This window comes from Gymnodraco acuticeps, unplaced genomic scaffold (genome assembly GCF_902827175.1).
Source record: "Gymnodraco acuticeps unplaced genomic scaffold, fGymAcu1.1, whole genome shotgun sequence".
Lineage (NCBI taxonomy): Eukaryota > Metazoa > Chordata > Actinopteri > Perciformes > Bathydraconidae > Gymnodraco > Gymnodraco acuticeps.
This window is the reverse complement of record NW_022989768.1, coordinates 6,172,080-6,188,265: the sequence shown is the minus strand read 5'-3', so window position 1 is coordinate 6,188,265 and position 16,186 is coordinate 6,172,080. Positions and strand designations below refer to the sequence as shown.

The 16,186-nt window shown below is 39.4% G+C and overlaps 1 protein-coding gene across 13 annotated transcripts in view; it reads right to left on the bottom strand.

Moving 5' to 3' along the window:
- Positions 1-1,163: 1,163 nt before the first annotated feature.
- sox6 (SRY-box transcription factor 6) overlaps positions 1,164-16,186 on the bottom strand; it is a 129,546-nt gene continuing 114,523 nt past the window's right edge. For 11 of the 13 annotated variants that reach the window (XM_034217729.1, XM_034217789.1, XM_034217735.1 and 8 more), the window contains 4 exons: positions 15,523-15,628; positions 8,241-8,414; positions 7,138-7,354; positions 6,039-6,345 (listed from right to left, as the gene is read on the bottom strand). In XM_034217729.1, the coding sequence (XP_034073620.1) occupies positions 6,039-6,345; positions 7,138-7,354; positions 8,241-8,414; positions 15,523-15,628 (804 nt within the window). Of the gene's footprint in view, positions 6,346-7,133; positions 7,355-8,240; positions 8,415-15,522; positions 15,629-16,186 lie in introns of all 13 variants that reach the window. The other 2 variants (XM_034217744.1, XM_034217819.1) reach the window with 2 other exon arrangements.

The window sequence follows — 16,186 nt, the reverse complement described above, 5'->3', positions numbered from 1 at the left end:
TGTTCTCCTTTTATGTAGGTGAGCATTGCTAACACAGAGCGAGAAGACCAGCAAATCAGTCAATTATATGCTGACTATAATAACACTGGCTCAAATGTTGTCTGAAATGTTTTAGCCCATCAAGGCAGACATTATTTAAAAGGGAAGCAGCGTGTAGAACTCATAATAATCATGATGATAATGAGCAATGGATGGCAGAGATCCAGAGAAGAGTGATGGACATAGTCTGGGTTTACAACTTTCGAGATGACCTCTGGCACACACACACACACACACACACACACACACACACACACACACACACACACACACACACACACACACACACACACCCTTGTCTCAATAAGCAACACACACACACACAAACACACACACACACTGAGCCTGCACCTCTTCATTCAGGAGGTCAAGGATCTTTAGGACGTGTGCTTTAGTAACCAAACTACAGTGAGAGGCTGCACAGTAAATGCCTATTTATTTTTTGTATCTGCCAAACTATATGTTCGGTTTTTCAGGCAACAAACTTTGTATTTGATAACATGTTAAGTGTTAGGTTTGATCAGATTATATTTGTTAAGTTGAGTGGCACCAGTGCTAAAGTTAAATATTCATGACACACATCTCCTTCAGTGTGCTGTGAAATGAAAAACATCGCCGTAGCTATTACCCAGGAGGTCATCATCTCCAGGAATTCATAAAGTAAAGTAAACAATAATTGAATCAACAACATCCTGTTCAGAATGTATTTAAATTCACTTTATATCGGCCTCTATTATATTATAATATGGTACAAATAGAACCCCTATAAAGGCTTATCTAAATCAACACTTTATAGATATAAGTAGTTACTGCATAACCTGTCCATTAAATGTATGAATAACTTACTTTAATATTGTTTTTAAAAATATTTAAATTGATCAGTATTAAATTATATTATTACAAAAGTAATTAATTTACACTAAGCCGACAAAGGCAGGACAAATCATGTATGTAAAATATTAAGAGATATTAGGAACCGTGTATGGTTAAACATCTAAAAGTGCACTATAATAAGCCTTTGATTTATAATTGTTAAACCTCTCTATTTTATACATTGTAGAAAAACACCTGAACAAGAAGAAATTACATGATGAATAATTCCACAATGAAAGTAATTACTCAAATTCTTAAAACAAAATGTCTCTTTAATTTGTAAGTGTCAACAGCAGTACAAAAGATGGAGTGATGGGAGAAGGTTTCTGTAACACAATTTCTGTCTCTTACAGAAAAGGAGGAAATTCTTGAGGTAAATGAGCTTAAACAGGCAGTTATTCATCCCACTGTTGCATTTTTACATACAGAAAATGGTGTTAATATGCCTGAATTGATCCTGCGGGGATAGTTTATTCATATACATTATACACATTTCTATGGTGCCTAGATGCACCCAAATGTGTCACTCATTGGTTTGTTTTTACTTGATATAGTGAATTAATACTACCAAAGCCGAGGAGACTGCTCTCCACACACACCACTGTAAAATTATTCACCTTTACCTCACGTCAATACTGCACATGGAAACCAAAGACTTGCTGGTTTACACTTTGAAGCCAAGCAAAACAAACATAAGAAAAATGTAATAACATCTTCATTTTTTTTTCTTTTTAAGCAATAATACCCCTAGCAAATAATCAATCTTTTGTACTGTATAAAGAAGAATGTGAACACAAATGTGATGGCAACATTTTTTTTTTAAGTTGAATTAAAAACTTTACATTGGACTGTACAAGATATTATGATAAACTATTTACATATTCAGACATAAACTTTTTTTGAAGCAGCAACAGACACTATGTATTTCATTTTCTCTAATAACACCCAAACAATACTTGCCATGGGCCTAGGTACCTGCCAGAAAAAAACAAAACAAGAAAGATTCTACGCAGAAAATTGTATCAGGCTGCCAGCAATTTCAACATCGGCTCCAGTGATAGAAGAGCCACACACAGTGTTGCTTGAGAGACAACTCTAAAAAGCAAAGTACCAAAGACAACTATAAACGTTGCTCCGAACAACAGTTTTACACTTCTGAACAGCAGCTAGCATGTCAGTCCAGCATGTCAGTGAATTGTGCTGATTAAATTAACACAGAGAACATTCCCACCATATACATCACAAAGTCCATACAGAAATAAATTGAATTACAGTAAATAATGTTGAAACAGCATACAAGCTTTTGTCTTCAGTTATTTTGTTCAAACCATTGCAAGTGGATTTAGAGAAAACAATTGTGAGGGCTACATTTTCAGATGGCTGGATAGGTATGAACATTCAAAACATACAACAATATGACCAGGAGAGAATTAAGAAGAATGCACAATGTTGGTGCATTTTGCCACATTAAAACAAATACATATTTGCACGCTCCCAACTTCTCACACAAATAAAATTAAAACATTGCTTGTGTTTGAAACCATTTTTCAAGAAAAAAAAACCTTGTTTATTCTGGTAATGTCAATGCAAGCCAAATGCATGCAGATTATTTTGGCTGACAACGGTTCCTCGTAAGAAACCAGCCACACACTATGAGTGCTGTAATAAACACAAAAACACATGTGAGGATATACAGCATACCATTTAGATTGTATCATTATTGGACACAAATAATTGAATAATTATTTTACATCAAGTGCTTGTTGTTTGAATGAGTACCGTATTTGTAATGACTCCTTTATGTTAACACATCTAATGGGTGTCGTGTTATTCTGATTGTTTTTTTTATATATTCCAGGGAAGATTATCAAAACTTAAGCAAGTGAGGTGCTTCTCTCTGTCTCAGGTCCAATACTGCTGTCTTTCAATAAGCAGAAAAAAAAAATCAGCATCTACATGAGGTACTGTGACTTGTCAGGTTTTAAAAACATGAAACCACGTACACAAATTTAAGAAAGTAAATAAAATAACAGCCAAATACATAACTTATACTTCACTAATGAACAAAAATATATTTCCTATGTTATATTTACAATAAAATCTAAATGAGATGGTGAAATCACTGAAAACCTTTTTTTATAGCTCCAATTCATCAAACATGTTTTTTTTTTCTCTGATTGTCCATGTTGTTGTTTTGCTGACAAATTTAGAGCCGACAGTGGCTAATAATAAATACAATATGTTGATATTCTACAGTTTCAAATACAATATACAATGCATTGAAGTCTGGTGTTTGACGGCTAACCGAGCCTGCTGTTGAATTATCTGCTCACTTTCTTGTGCTGAGTCTCTCCCCTAGGCAGCCCTGAAGCTTAAACAAAGTGTTCATTCATCACATGAGTCTTTGCATAAATAAACAAAATAAGTAGACACAAAATGACTCAAATCTGGCAACTGTGAGAGCAAACCCACTTGAGTCCAACTGGGGAATTATGTTTGTTCATGGTGATTTTCCTCAAACAGCTTCACATTAATCAGCATTGATAAAAATACAATTTATATCCAGTGCTTATAACACTTATGAAACATTGTCTCCACATGAGTTTCTTTTTTTTGTCTTTTTTTTGCTATATAAGCACAGTCAAGTTTCAGTTCCGTGAAGAGTTCTTTTTAACTTCCAGCCAACTAAAGCAGTGTGGCATGGTCATACAAATATTTACAATCACATACAAATCAATCCAACCACCAGCAATCAGGAGCAAACTGCTTTGTAGGAGAGCATCTTTTAAATAGTTTGTACCTCAAAATGAGAACAATGGAGAGAAAATGTTATGAAGAAAACAATTATGAATGAGGGGCTACAAATACTTAAAATAAATGCTTTCAAAACAGCACTGATATTGACAATAAGAGTTCAGAAGAGATGAGTGAGATATAAAGAGCCATCTGTACCAATTAGAGCTAGGAGAAAATGCAGTGACCAGCAGTGGGGATGTTGACCAGTTAAAGCCAGTGACCAGCTATTGAGATCCTTCAATAAGCTCTGTGCTCTTTCTGAAATGGACAGGTTCAAGGGCAAGGGAGGGGAATAGCTGGACTCATGCATTAATAATGCTGTATTTCAGATGATACCCAGTCGTCAGTCATTTTAATAATCCCCCACAGCTTGATGTACTTGTTCCATCTGCTCGCCAGTGCCTGGAGATTGGGCTGGGGTGGGAGCCCTGTTGAGGCCTTACTACCAGCACTTTGATGGAAAGCACAATGAGGGATACACACCACATCTTTATTGTTTCCCTTTCCTTCCCTGTTGTTTTTTCCTTCTCTGGGCCAGATGGCGCCCCCTGGGTGCTGAGGTTGCCATGGGCAGGGGTCAGAGCAGGGCATGGCAGGGAGGGGAGCCACTTAGACCTTCTGCCCTATAAAGAGGATCTGAGTCTCAACATCAAGGCCTTGCTTTATCTAGCTGCAGTCTCCAGAAGGTCACCACTTGTCAGCTTTTTGGCTGAAATAGGAGAGAGACTTTGCTTGTGCCCCTCATTTCTGAGTCATTGCATGTTTTCCTGTTTTAAACGCAATATTTAAGTGCTGGTAAGCTGATAATATTATTCAAGAAATACAACATAAGGCTAAAGGTTGACAGAATAAGATTTGTATAAGTGCACTATGCAAAACAAATTTAAAAAAGTGTTTCAAAGTACCCCTGCTATGCAATTATGACGAGGTAATTTAAGCAACACACATATGATTTCTTTCAAGTTTCTAAATATCCTCACAGGCTGTCCCTCCTCTTAAGACTCCGGTAGTAATCAACTCATTGCTTCAACCCTATGACTGTGCTCGGATTTAAGACTTCTTAGTGTCAATTTAAGATTTACAATGTCTAAACAGAATTAAGATTGAAAAAAAAATGAAGTTCTAAGACGTAAGACTTTAAACTTTCAGTCCAAATGGGGCTAAAGCATTTAACAGAATGTACTGTAGCTACACATTGTACAACATCAATTTGAGATTGTAATGCCCCCAAAGCTGCCTTTCGCTGCTCTTCCAATCCCACAGATTGGAGGCCTTTGGCCCTTTTGCATTCTGGCCTGATTACAATCACTCTGATTAAGAACTTGGTGAATCAGACTGGGTTGCAGAGCTGGATATGAGTTAAAGACGCCACTGTGTAGACTGGGATAAGGAAATGAAAGAACTGGCCGCGTTCATTGATGATCACTGCATTAGGCTCCCTGGAGAACAGCTAGCATCACAAGCTACCACCCAAAGATGTCACATACTGTAACCTCCCGCAGAGCCTGCTGCCTCCAAGTTCCTGAGTTTCATTTGTGTATTCTGTTAGGGTCAATTAAAGAAAGACTGGATAATGAAGCTGTATTAAGAGATCAAGAGATTGTCCAAGAGTCACCAAGCCTCTCCCAAAAGACTTTACAGATTTTAGAAACAACTTAAAATGTTTGGCACTTCTGCACTAAATAATGCAGTTTGTGTAATAACAATATCAACAAAAACGCAAATAATAATTAAAATAATATTAATAAAATGAAAATCCCTCTGTAATATGTTGGAATCACTCACACATCTGAATTTGAGATATTTTGTACTGGTAATAATGAATTATTGATTAAAAACATTCACAAGCTGTTGGCTGGCACACTATACCTGAGTGAGAATATTATCCCCATCTTGAACAGTTATGCAATATATCAAAATCAAAATACGTATATGACTGTAAGAATTACAGGTTCATATGAAATGCTCAATTTCAAGTTAAATATTTTGTTCTAGGCAATGACCTAATCGTGTAAATGTCCGTGTTCAGAATGAAAAAATAAACAATGAGATAACAAACAAAAAATCTAAATGAACACAACCAAACTGCTCCACACACTTGAAGAAACACTTAAGACCAAATAGCTTTTGATTCAGATGAAGCCACATCTGCATGCTGGCTCATAAATGATACACTGTTATTTTTTTTCCTATTTTAAAAAAAACATTTTTTAACCTTTTGTGGTGTAGTTTTGTTTTGTTTTGCTCTTTCGCTCCCTCAGATCAAACCAGCCCTCGAGCATCCTCCTGTATGAGTGTTGTCTGCATGGGCCTTTTCCATTGAAGAGGTCTCAGTTGGCGCTGACTCGCCCCTGTGTGTCATTTTCACTGCTATAGTCTGATTTGGGCTCATCCTCAAATTCCTCGTACATGTCCATCACATCCTCGCCATTGACTGGCACAGTGTTATTTGCCATGAGGTTGGGCTCTAGCTTCATGTTGAAGGTATTCTGAATGACAGGAATGGTTGGCTCGGGACTTGCCGAGGCACTCGAGCACTCTGATGTCATCTGAGGTGAGGGTGTGGTGGTCGCCATGGTGATCGCCCCAGGATAGACCATACTGGCGCTGGTGGTGATGGGGATCTGCGGTGGCTGTCTGTATGTCCAAGAAAAGAGATAACATTAATACATCACGTTCTCTCATGGCGTACTTTTGAAACAACTAGATTACCAAAATGGTAACATAATAGATGGGAAGAATGTGCTGAAAAAGAGAGTATTGCGCCGGATAGTCTGCAGTAATTGGTATATTTACTGTATTTTTGTAATTTTTTTAAACTGAGAGGGTTGGATTAGGGATTTCCCACAGCAGTCTGCTTTAAGCCAGCGCTCTATGAAAATTATTTGGGAAAAGAGAGTTTCTCCTGACAGCTCCCGTCTTGTGCTGTTCAGAAACACTACCCATTTTATTGGTGACATAAAACCAATACGTGGTTAGCGCTGCTCTTGTCTGCCGTTGCGCTGCATGATTGATACTCCAGCCGCTGAAGCTTATGACTGACATGGGAACACCTGGAGAAGGGCTCTCCTGCTAACCACACACAGTAAATTAAAGTGTTAAGCTTCAGACTGCTGCCCTCCAGGCTTCTGTAAGTCTATACTTAAAGCTTATATCCTGTAATAATGTCTGCACTTTATGCTCCATTGGCAGACTGCTATTGTCTAAAATTATTAAATCACAGCTATTGAAAAAACACTTTTTATAATGTGTATGTCAGCCCCTTGTCTTAAAACCAATACATAGTGATGAACTAAACACTCAGTTTTGGAAATGGTGCTTTCATTGCATAAGACAAAACTATAAGGAGGGAACACATGCAGTACGGTCCAGTTACTTTGTTTTCAGATTGTCTGTGTAAGTGTGGTAAGTATCTTTTTGCGCACCTACCCCACGGTAAAGAACTGCCTCATTTCTTGTCGCCGTGAACGCATCATCTGCTTGTACTCTCCAATGCGGAGTTTTTTTCCATCGATGATGCAGGTCCTCTTAGGCCGTGGCTTGTACTTGTAGTTTGGGTACTTCTCTAGGTGTTGCTTACTCAGACGGGCCTGCTCTTCATAGAATGGCTGCTTATCCTGGTTAGTCATGGACTTCCATCGGGAACCTACACAACAAAGTAAAATCAAATGTAAGTATTTAAACACAAGCAGTGGAATAAAGCAGCTTGATAATTATTAAAGAGTTACCCATTATATCCTAAAATGGTGTCATATAGGGACATACATACTTACATTTTAGATATTTGGTCAAGGCTAACACTGATCTGTATCTAAGAAGTTTTCGAGCAAAATCACAATTTATCATTCGTTCAACCTATTGATAGCCCTGCACATGCACATTGTTTGAGACACAAGACGTCCTTCAAAGTCAAACAGTAAGGAACAACAAGCTAGTGTAGTAAATATTGCTGCTCTTTGAAGTGTCCTACTAGGGGCGGGATGACAGCACTTTTAACAGCTATGATGTATGGACTCCAATGCTGAGGGGACGAGACCCATTTAGCCTCTGTCATTTTTCATGACAAACACTTATGCTAGTGATGGGCTATAAATCCATCTGTAGGCTGTGGAGACCTGATGCACAGTGGCCTATGAGATAACACACACTGCTCCTTCAGATGTACTTTGTCAAATTAACCTTACTTTGAGCAATCAACCCCATGGATTTAAATATAAAAAAATGCTAGGTCTGGAAACTGTAACCGGAAGATCGATTAACAAAATCGTAAAAAACAAGTTATTTACCACTGCAGTTTGAATGAAATAACTTGTTTTAACCGTTAGGGTTAGGGTTAGCAAGTCCATCACTTTTGTCAACAGCCAAAGAGTTAAGTTCTTCTGTGTAGCTGGAGTAGAACTAAAACTGGGATAAGCTCTAAAGCATTACAAAGATCATTTGTCTGTCCTTTTCCAGTGGCAGTTATGCTTTTTTAGAAGAGTGGTACCCTTAATATATGCTGGAAGAACTTGTATTCCATTTAAAAGTCTTACCCAAAATCTTGCTTATGTTGGAGTTGTGCATGTCGGGGAAGGCCTGGAGGATCTTGCGCCTCTCATCCTTGGCCCACACCATGAATGCATTCATTGGCCTTTTAATGTGGGGCTCGTTGTTGTTCCTTCCTCGAGCTTCTCTGAAGACTCGTGCTTCAGTAGATCCAGCACCTCCTGTTGGCAAACAAGAAAAGGGTTGACTTACTTCCCTGAACTCACAAATAGGTGCACCATAGAGAGTATCCTGACTGGCTGCATCACGGCCTGGTACGGTAGCTGCACCGCCCTCAATCGTAAGGCTTTACAGAGGGTGGTGAAAACTGCACAGAACATCACCAGGACGGAGCTGCCATCCATGGAGGACCTATACTCCCAGCGGCTCAGGAAGAAATCCCTCCGGATTATAAAAGACCCCCATCACCTCAGCCACAAACTGTTCAGTCTGCTGCTGTCTGGCAGGCGGCACCGCAGCATCGGGACAAAAACCACCAGATTCAGAGACAGTTTCATCCCACAGGCAATAAGACTGTTAACACCTGAACTGTTGTAACAACATCCATAACATTCATCTATTACTTAGTAATTATTTACCTATTTGTCTAATATATCATTCCAATAGCTTGCATATAGACTCTTATTTCACTACTTCACTTTTTTAAAACTATTTTTCTTTTTGTATTTACTTTTTAATATTTACTTGCACTATATTTTTCTGTTTTTCTGTATTATTGTGTTGCACTGTTGGAGAAGCCTGTGACCTAAGATGTTCATCGACATAACTACTCTGTAGCTATATAGCTATGTATGACAAATATTCATAGCTATATAGCTATGTATGACAAATAAAGAACCTTGAAATGTTCAAACTCGCCTTCATACTGTCAACATCATGGGCATTGTTTCTGATGAGGGCTGGGGTTCAGAGGGTAGCCTTTTATATTGAGTGGAGTTTCTGCCTTGACTTGATATGTTATGTGCTATAAAAGTGACACAATGAATGTCAGTTTAAGAAGGAGCTTTTTAACTTATAATCAGGTTTATCCAAAACCAAAATAAGAAAACCATGGACTTCAATTGAAGTTCAAAACAATTCTGCAAATGTTTTAACCCTCTACTCAAACACATACTTTTCAAGTGTCCATTAAAAGTGCAAAAATGCCAACATAAATAACAAATAAGCGACTGGAGGCAGTCTAAATTGTTTTTACATTTTAACATATGAACAAATAAATTCAAGCCCTCCATTCCTCATCCTCTCCTTCCTGGGTAACTATTTTCCTCTTTTTTCCTTCCTTCTTTTCTCTTAGTCTCTATCTCCATATTTGCGATGAGAGACTGTGCCGATTCTGCAAAGTGCTGTTTCTCAATCAGGGCATTCACAATCAGCATAAGAGAGTTTCTCTCAGTATTAAACTGTACATCAGATTGATAATGATTTCTGTTTGCGCATTTGCTTCCTTTTATATGTAAGATGTGAAAGAATTAAATAAAAACAGTATGAATATTTAAACAAACAAAAACATGTTGATAAACAAGGCTTGAAAAATAAGACAAAAAAAGCCTTCCATATGTTACGATACATCTTTAATGATCTCAAATCTGGAAAAGAAAGCTTGAGATGACTCATGCATATTTCATCATCCACATGTGAAGCCTTCTCATTAGACCATTCCACTTGCAGCCTTGGCACACGTTACCTGGGGTTTGATTTCTATTATTATTTCAGTTGATAAACAAAATCAAACTCTTAATGAGTAATGGAGGGCTTTGCAGAGACATTAATTCCAAATCCACAGAAACCTCGCTTTACTCTAATCACGGGAAATGCTGCTGCACCATTTTCAGCCTCAAGAGTTTGAATGTCTCACTTCGGTAAGTGTGTCTTCTTTTCAAAATTATAATAGGAGTCAATAAGTGAAAAGGCAATATATTTAGAGACAAATATGTACCGAAGCAACACAGAGCAACTTCCATAGTGGTGGTGAAAGTGTGGTGGAAGTTTGGTTTGTGTTCACAGAGAATGTTTTAGGTCTCACTGCCCACGTTTCACTCAGGACCATGGACCCTTAATCATTTTTCACCAGCTCATGTTCATCAGTCAAACAAACACATTTATGATCCGGGAGTTTGTTTTTCTGACAGACCATGTGAAAGATGTGTTTTCACATTTTGACTCTGCACAAGTTGCTGCCCAAACGATTCAGCTCTTATAGCTCCAGTTCTGTCTAAAGGAAGTTAAGAGTTACAATTAAATAATAATAATATTAATAACTAGTAAATACAAATAATATATTAAATAAATATATAGATGTGCCTACATTAAAGGTGGTAAATGAAAAACATCAGTAAAATAATGATAACAATTTATTATTTTAAAAAATAATTACATTTCCAAAATTAGATTTCTTACTAAATAGTGAATTGCATATTTTGACCAAAGAACTATTTCCTGTTTTTTTTTCCATTTCAAATAATAATCTTTGAAAGGATGATTAATCTGCAAAAGCCTTGCCTTTCTTTATAATCTCAGTTGAAAAACACACGCCCTGATAATACATCAGAACATTGAGGAGGTGTTTTCAGTCACTCTCATTGACAGTTCTTCAAACTCTGTGAGCAGTATCTCTAGTTGTGTCTGTTTGCTTTTACCACATACTGTAGAACCTCTATAGGCCCTAAAGCCATCATGAATTCAGAAATAATACACTACCTCTGCTGCCACCGAACCCCACAGTACGTTAATTTCATTTAGCATGCACTCACTGTACAGGATGAATTGATTTCACTTTGTTTGGTTTTGACAACCATGTTTATTGTGCAATGAAATGTGGTGTGGCGGAGGGCTGACAGTATCCATCAACGCGGGGCAATCTGCTGACTGCCGGGGCCAGATGAAGGTATTCATTAGCTCAGGAGCGCAGCGCTCACTCAGACACGACAGCCAGTGTCTGCGCCCCGGGATCGCTTGCTGTAATTTACGATGCCTCCCGTGCCATTACTCTATCACTGACACTGATTCAGCAATTTATATACTGGTGTGCATGCATACGGGCAGAGGTGAGCTTCTTACAGAGCGGGGTACAAAACAAGCACCTGCCATCAGCTAGTGCCACATCCATAGTTAGCCAGGAAACCAGCCACGTGACTTGGTTCATTGGAGGGAAACCAGATGAGGCATGGTTTTTTTCTCACATGATGGCACATAGAAAAGTGCCTGTCTGATGCTACAAAAAGCCGTTGAAATGAACAACAGCAGTGTTACATCATCTTCAGCTGCACCGAGGCAGGTAGTGTGGTCCTCGATTTGTAAAGAACACTGTGATGAAGATTTAAGGCTGCCTTGGGAGAAATAATATCCTAACAAGGTTTGACCTTTGACCTGAAATGATATCAAAGTTGTCACTGCAACGTCTCTGATTAAAGTACAAATTGCAGTACAGAGCTGGGAGACTGGCTTTCTATAATATAAGACCATCCAATGTTTAACAGGTAGATACATTTAGCCCCTTATTCAATCCCCTGCAATATGATATATAACTTAATCAGAGGCATTTTTCACATTAGCAGTCAGTCTCAGAAAATCCCTAGAAGCTGCAACATGCAATTTACTGCTACGTTGTTTCTGTCTATTTATTAAAAATCATGACACTGGTCTGACACTCTGCAAATGAGCATTAACATTTTTTTTTCCAGGAGGTGGAGGACATTTAGGAATTAGTTAGTTAGGTGTGTGATTGTGTAAATAAACACAGATGTTTACCAGTGACATGGGCAGGCCCCCTGGGTGGTAGCTGGGGAAAGGAGCGCAAGAGAGGGAGTGCTGCTTAATAGAATTTATTGTGATTCATGAGGCACGCAGCTCAAGTGTGACAGAGCGATATGAGAATCCCCTTTTTAATTTGTCTCTCCTGGAAACACTGCAGATGAGCAGCATGAATTACAGTGAGAAAGAATGATTGTGTGTGTGTGGGGGGTGGGTGGGTATAAAAATACAAAATTGGAGAAGGCTAAGCTGCTATGGATGAAGCAAAGGAAGAGAAATAAAGACTGTAGAGAGGCCCAGAAGCCTCTGACACCTGTGAGCTACAGGCTCAGACTCGAGCCACAGAGTAGCACTGCCTCGGCGTCCCCTCTCCTCCCTCTTTGCTCCTCCTTACTCATCTTTGTTCTGCGGGCAGACACATAATGTCACCCAGGAATCCGCTGAGAGGATGAGCCTCACTGAGCAGGCAACAATCACGCAAACCTGCCAAGCCCTCCCTGTTGGGATCAAATGTAACACCTCTGACTGAAGGCATTTACTACTGACAATAGAGCCTCTCCCTCAGAGCAGGATCAGGCAAGATGAATGTGTATGGACAGACAGGAGACAGCGCTCAGTGCCACTGTTCTAGCCTGAGCTCATAGCAAGCTAATTAAACCATTAGAAATTCCAAGTGATATAAGCCCTTTTATAACATATCAATCATTTTTGTTTAGTGAGGATGATTTAAGTTTGCGAGTGTGTGTGTGTGTTTGCGTGCACCCGGGAACTTGAGAACAAATAGCTTACATGTTACAACTTGTAGTCTAATGCTTTTATTGCTTTTACTACATATGCAGTTAGCCTACAATTGGAATCTAATCTTTCACAAACAGAGAATGTTTCCTATTGGGGGTAAATTGGAATTTTTCAACTTCAAAACAGAACTTTCCTTTGATTGCCGGACCTATTCAGCTATTGTTGTTGTCACTTGATAAATCATTATGTCTGAGCCTCCTCATCTGAGCTTTCTTCTAGGAAAATTCCTCAGCAATAAAAGCCAGTGCTCAATTCCCACGGCCTCACAGGGGAAGAAAAACAACAACAAAAACCTCACAATCAACTAACATAAAACTTCATAACAGCTCTGAGCTACGGATGTAAAGAAACCCATCAATGTCACAACAATGCAACACTACTGTTCTTCTCATCCTATTCCATCAGGACATTGTTAGTCAGTGCTTGGCTAAAGCCCCATCTTTTCTCACTCTACGGTTGATATCATCACACTGGGCGTTTAGATTAATTCTGTTTCCTGCCTCCACAAATCTCTCAACAACCTCTTTGTTCTCTGTGGACTCTCAGTGATGGGGGCGGTTTAGACAAACACAAAACCTCAGCTACACAGCAACTCTATACTGCCATATGCCAATGAACAAAGGGCCTTGACGGGCTGAGGCCTTTGTGGTATTTTGTAATGTTTTCTTCAGAGCTTAAAAATACCTAATGAATTTGCCGTGGGATCATGCGTGTGGCTCGTGGCTTTGTAAAAAAAGGAAATCGTATCTATTTCCATTCCTTTGCCAGATTTCCCCAAGTCGTTAGGTTGCTGCATGTTTTGCAAATATTAGCTTAAGAAACCTAAAGCTTTCTGTGAACTGCCGTGATGACAGAGGTCCGCTGTACACACTGCGTCTACTCAATGTGGCCTCTCTGTTCTGGAGGAGAAGCTGCTACACACCAAGGGGCTTTCACACCCCATGTAAGGGCTGGGAGGTACACCCAGTAATTTTCCGTTTTCAGTAAAATATATCCAGTGTGTTCTGAAATACTGATGAAAAGTGTGAAGACATACAGAGGAGGTTTAAAATGAGATCCCCTTATTTTGTATCCAAATTGCCCCTGAAAGCAATTACATTTGTGCCTTTGGTTTTTAATAGATTTATAATTATTTATGTGTATTCAATTTAAATTGATTTGGAGGTCAGAATACATATCTGGATTAAAATGGGCTGAGTTCAGTTCACATTTTAATTAACTTGTCAACCAGATTTAGCCAAGTTTAAACCCTGACATCTGCATGACCTTTGACATGTAGTCAGCAAATAGGAGCAAGAAAACAAAAAAGCTGCAACTAGACGGGTACTCTATGTTTCTATATGTCAAGGTATGACAGGGAGCCAAGCCTTGATTGGTGCATGGAGCAGAAAAGCCTCACAACAAGAAATTCAAAAGTAAACATTTTCTCAGAAGAGTAAACACTTTGTGGTTCACATCATAAAACCCTGCTTCACATCATTCACCCATATGTGTTTTCCTGTTGGTGAAGCAGACAGATATATTTGTGGTGAAAAGAAGAAAATGTGTGTTTTAAGTTATGTGTGCTGCCCTGGCTCCCAGCCATCCCCCCCTGGGAAGAGGACCTCTCCTCTCCTCTAACCTCTGTTTGCTCCTAATCCATAGCCCACTGGGAACACTGATGTGAGGCGTCTGGCGCAAGTCTTTCCCTCAGCCCTGTGCAGGACTTAAAAGGACACAACTGCCCTGGTGTGTGCTCTGTTTCAGTCCCGACTCCACAGTAGCCACAGAGAGAAGATTCCCACTGGGAGAATGAGCACTGGAAGCACATCTGTCCGAGGAGTCAGACGGGAGGGATGGGATCTGCTGCTGTGGCTTACATGGGAAACATGTCAATAAATCCACTAAATGCACCTCAAAACTGGGTGTGATGTGAAATTAAACATTTGCTTTGTAGTTGGTAAAACATTTTTAGGAGTAGAAAATATTGTTCTGTCCATGAGAACTAATTATGAAGGGGATTTTCTTTCTAAATTTGACGGGAAATGTGTCTGAGATGCTATTTAAAGATGACGATGGGTTACATTGTCCTGAGAAATATCTATCCTCCTGCCTTGAGACTCTTTGAGGCATCAAAGATGAGTCCGAAAGCATTTTCTTCTTTGCTCACATTCTGAAGTGCCATGGAAACTACCACAAATATTTATGTCGGACAAACATTGGTGCACTGAGTTACTCCTTGCTCCTGTGTAGAAACCAGCGCCACAAAGGCAGATGACGCTTTGTCACGCTGGTGCAACATGAATTTACACCCTTGTGCCCAGGACCTCAAACAAGCACAACAGCAACAGGAGCCGAGCTTGGAGAAAAGCCAGCTTTGTCCTCAGGAACCCTTGTCCTTCGCTCACCTACCTGTGAAAACTCGGCGCCATGGCCCCTTTCAAACGGTATTCACCCCAACCCCCACATCTTCCTCACACATACGCACATGTTTGCACACACCCGGTCTCTCTTCCATGTATAACTCAGACACAAGGCCACATGGAGTAGCAGGCTTTATAAGAAATCAAGACTCCTTTTGCATTATTTTATAAAGAACTCACTGAACTTTGTCAAGTCTTAAGCTTGTTTTTATGGATTACAACGGAACATATAAACATAAAATCATCTGATGAACCAGCCGTCTATTTCTATTATGTGCATGAAAAACAAAATAAGAGAAAAAACAAAATGGGGCCTTACCTTCGAGATCTTCTGGCCTGGTGAGGTCAATAACTCTATGGCCGATCTTCCCTTCCTCACCCAGCTTTCCGAGGTGGTGCCCAAGGCTCTCAAAATGTGCCCTCTCCTGCAGGGAAACACAAACAGTCAGGTACACGAACAAGGACATGCAGTGATAGAATTGTAAAAATAACCCCATCAGGAATCTGAACATTTGAAAAGAAAAAAGTGTCTTTGGTAAATGGAGGTTCTTTTGAAGAGCTGCTCTTTTGACATGAGCTAGATGTAGCTTTTTCCTCTCTCATCTCTCTATTCAGCAGCTGCTATAATGGATGACAGGAGGCAGAGAGACAGTGAGGGCCAGGGGTGCTGTAAATAGATTTACAGAAGGATACTTTGTGATCCGAAGCACACAATGGGGCCGTGGCCCTCTTTGCAGTGCTCAGATTTTCCTCTGTAATCTTCTCCTTACATCCTCCCTTCCAGTCTACAGTGCCCAAAGCTCAGCGCCCATCATTTATTCAGAGTTCATGCTTTAGAGAACACACCGTGTTTTCTCGTTTGTCATGTCGCTTTGTGCTCAGATTAAACTTGGCATCATGTTGTACTTGACGCACAATGAAACCCTGTCATTCAGCGCTCTGTGACAATATTAAATGTCATGTCCGTGTGCATTTACAGAATA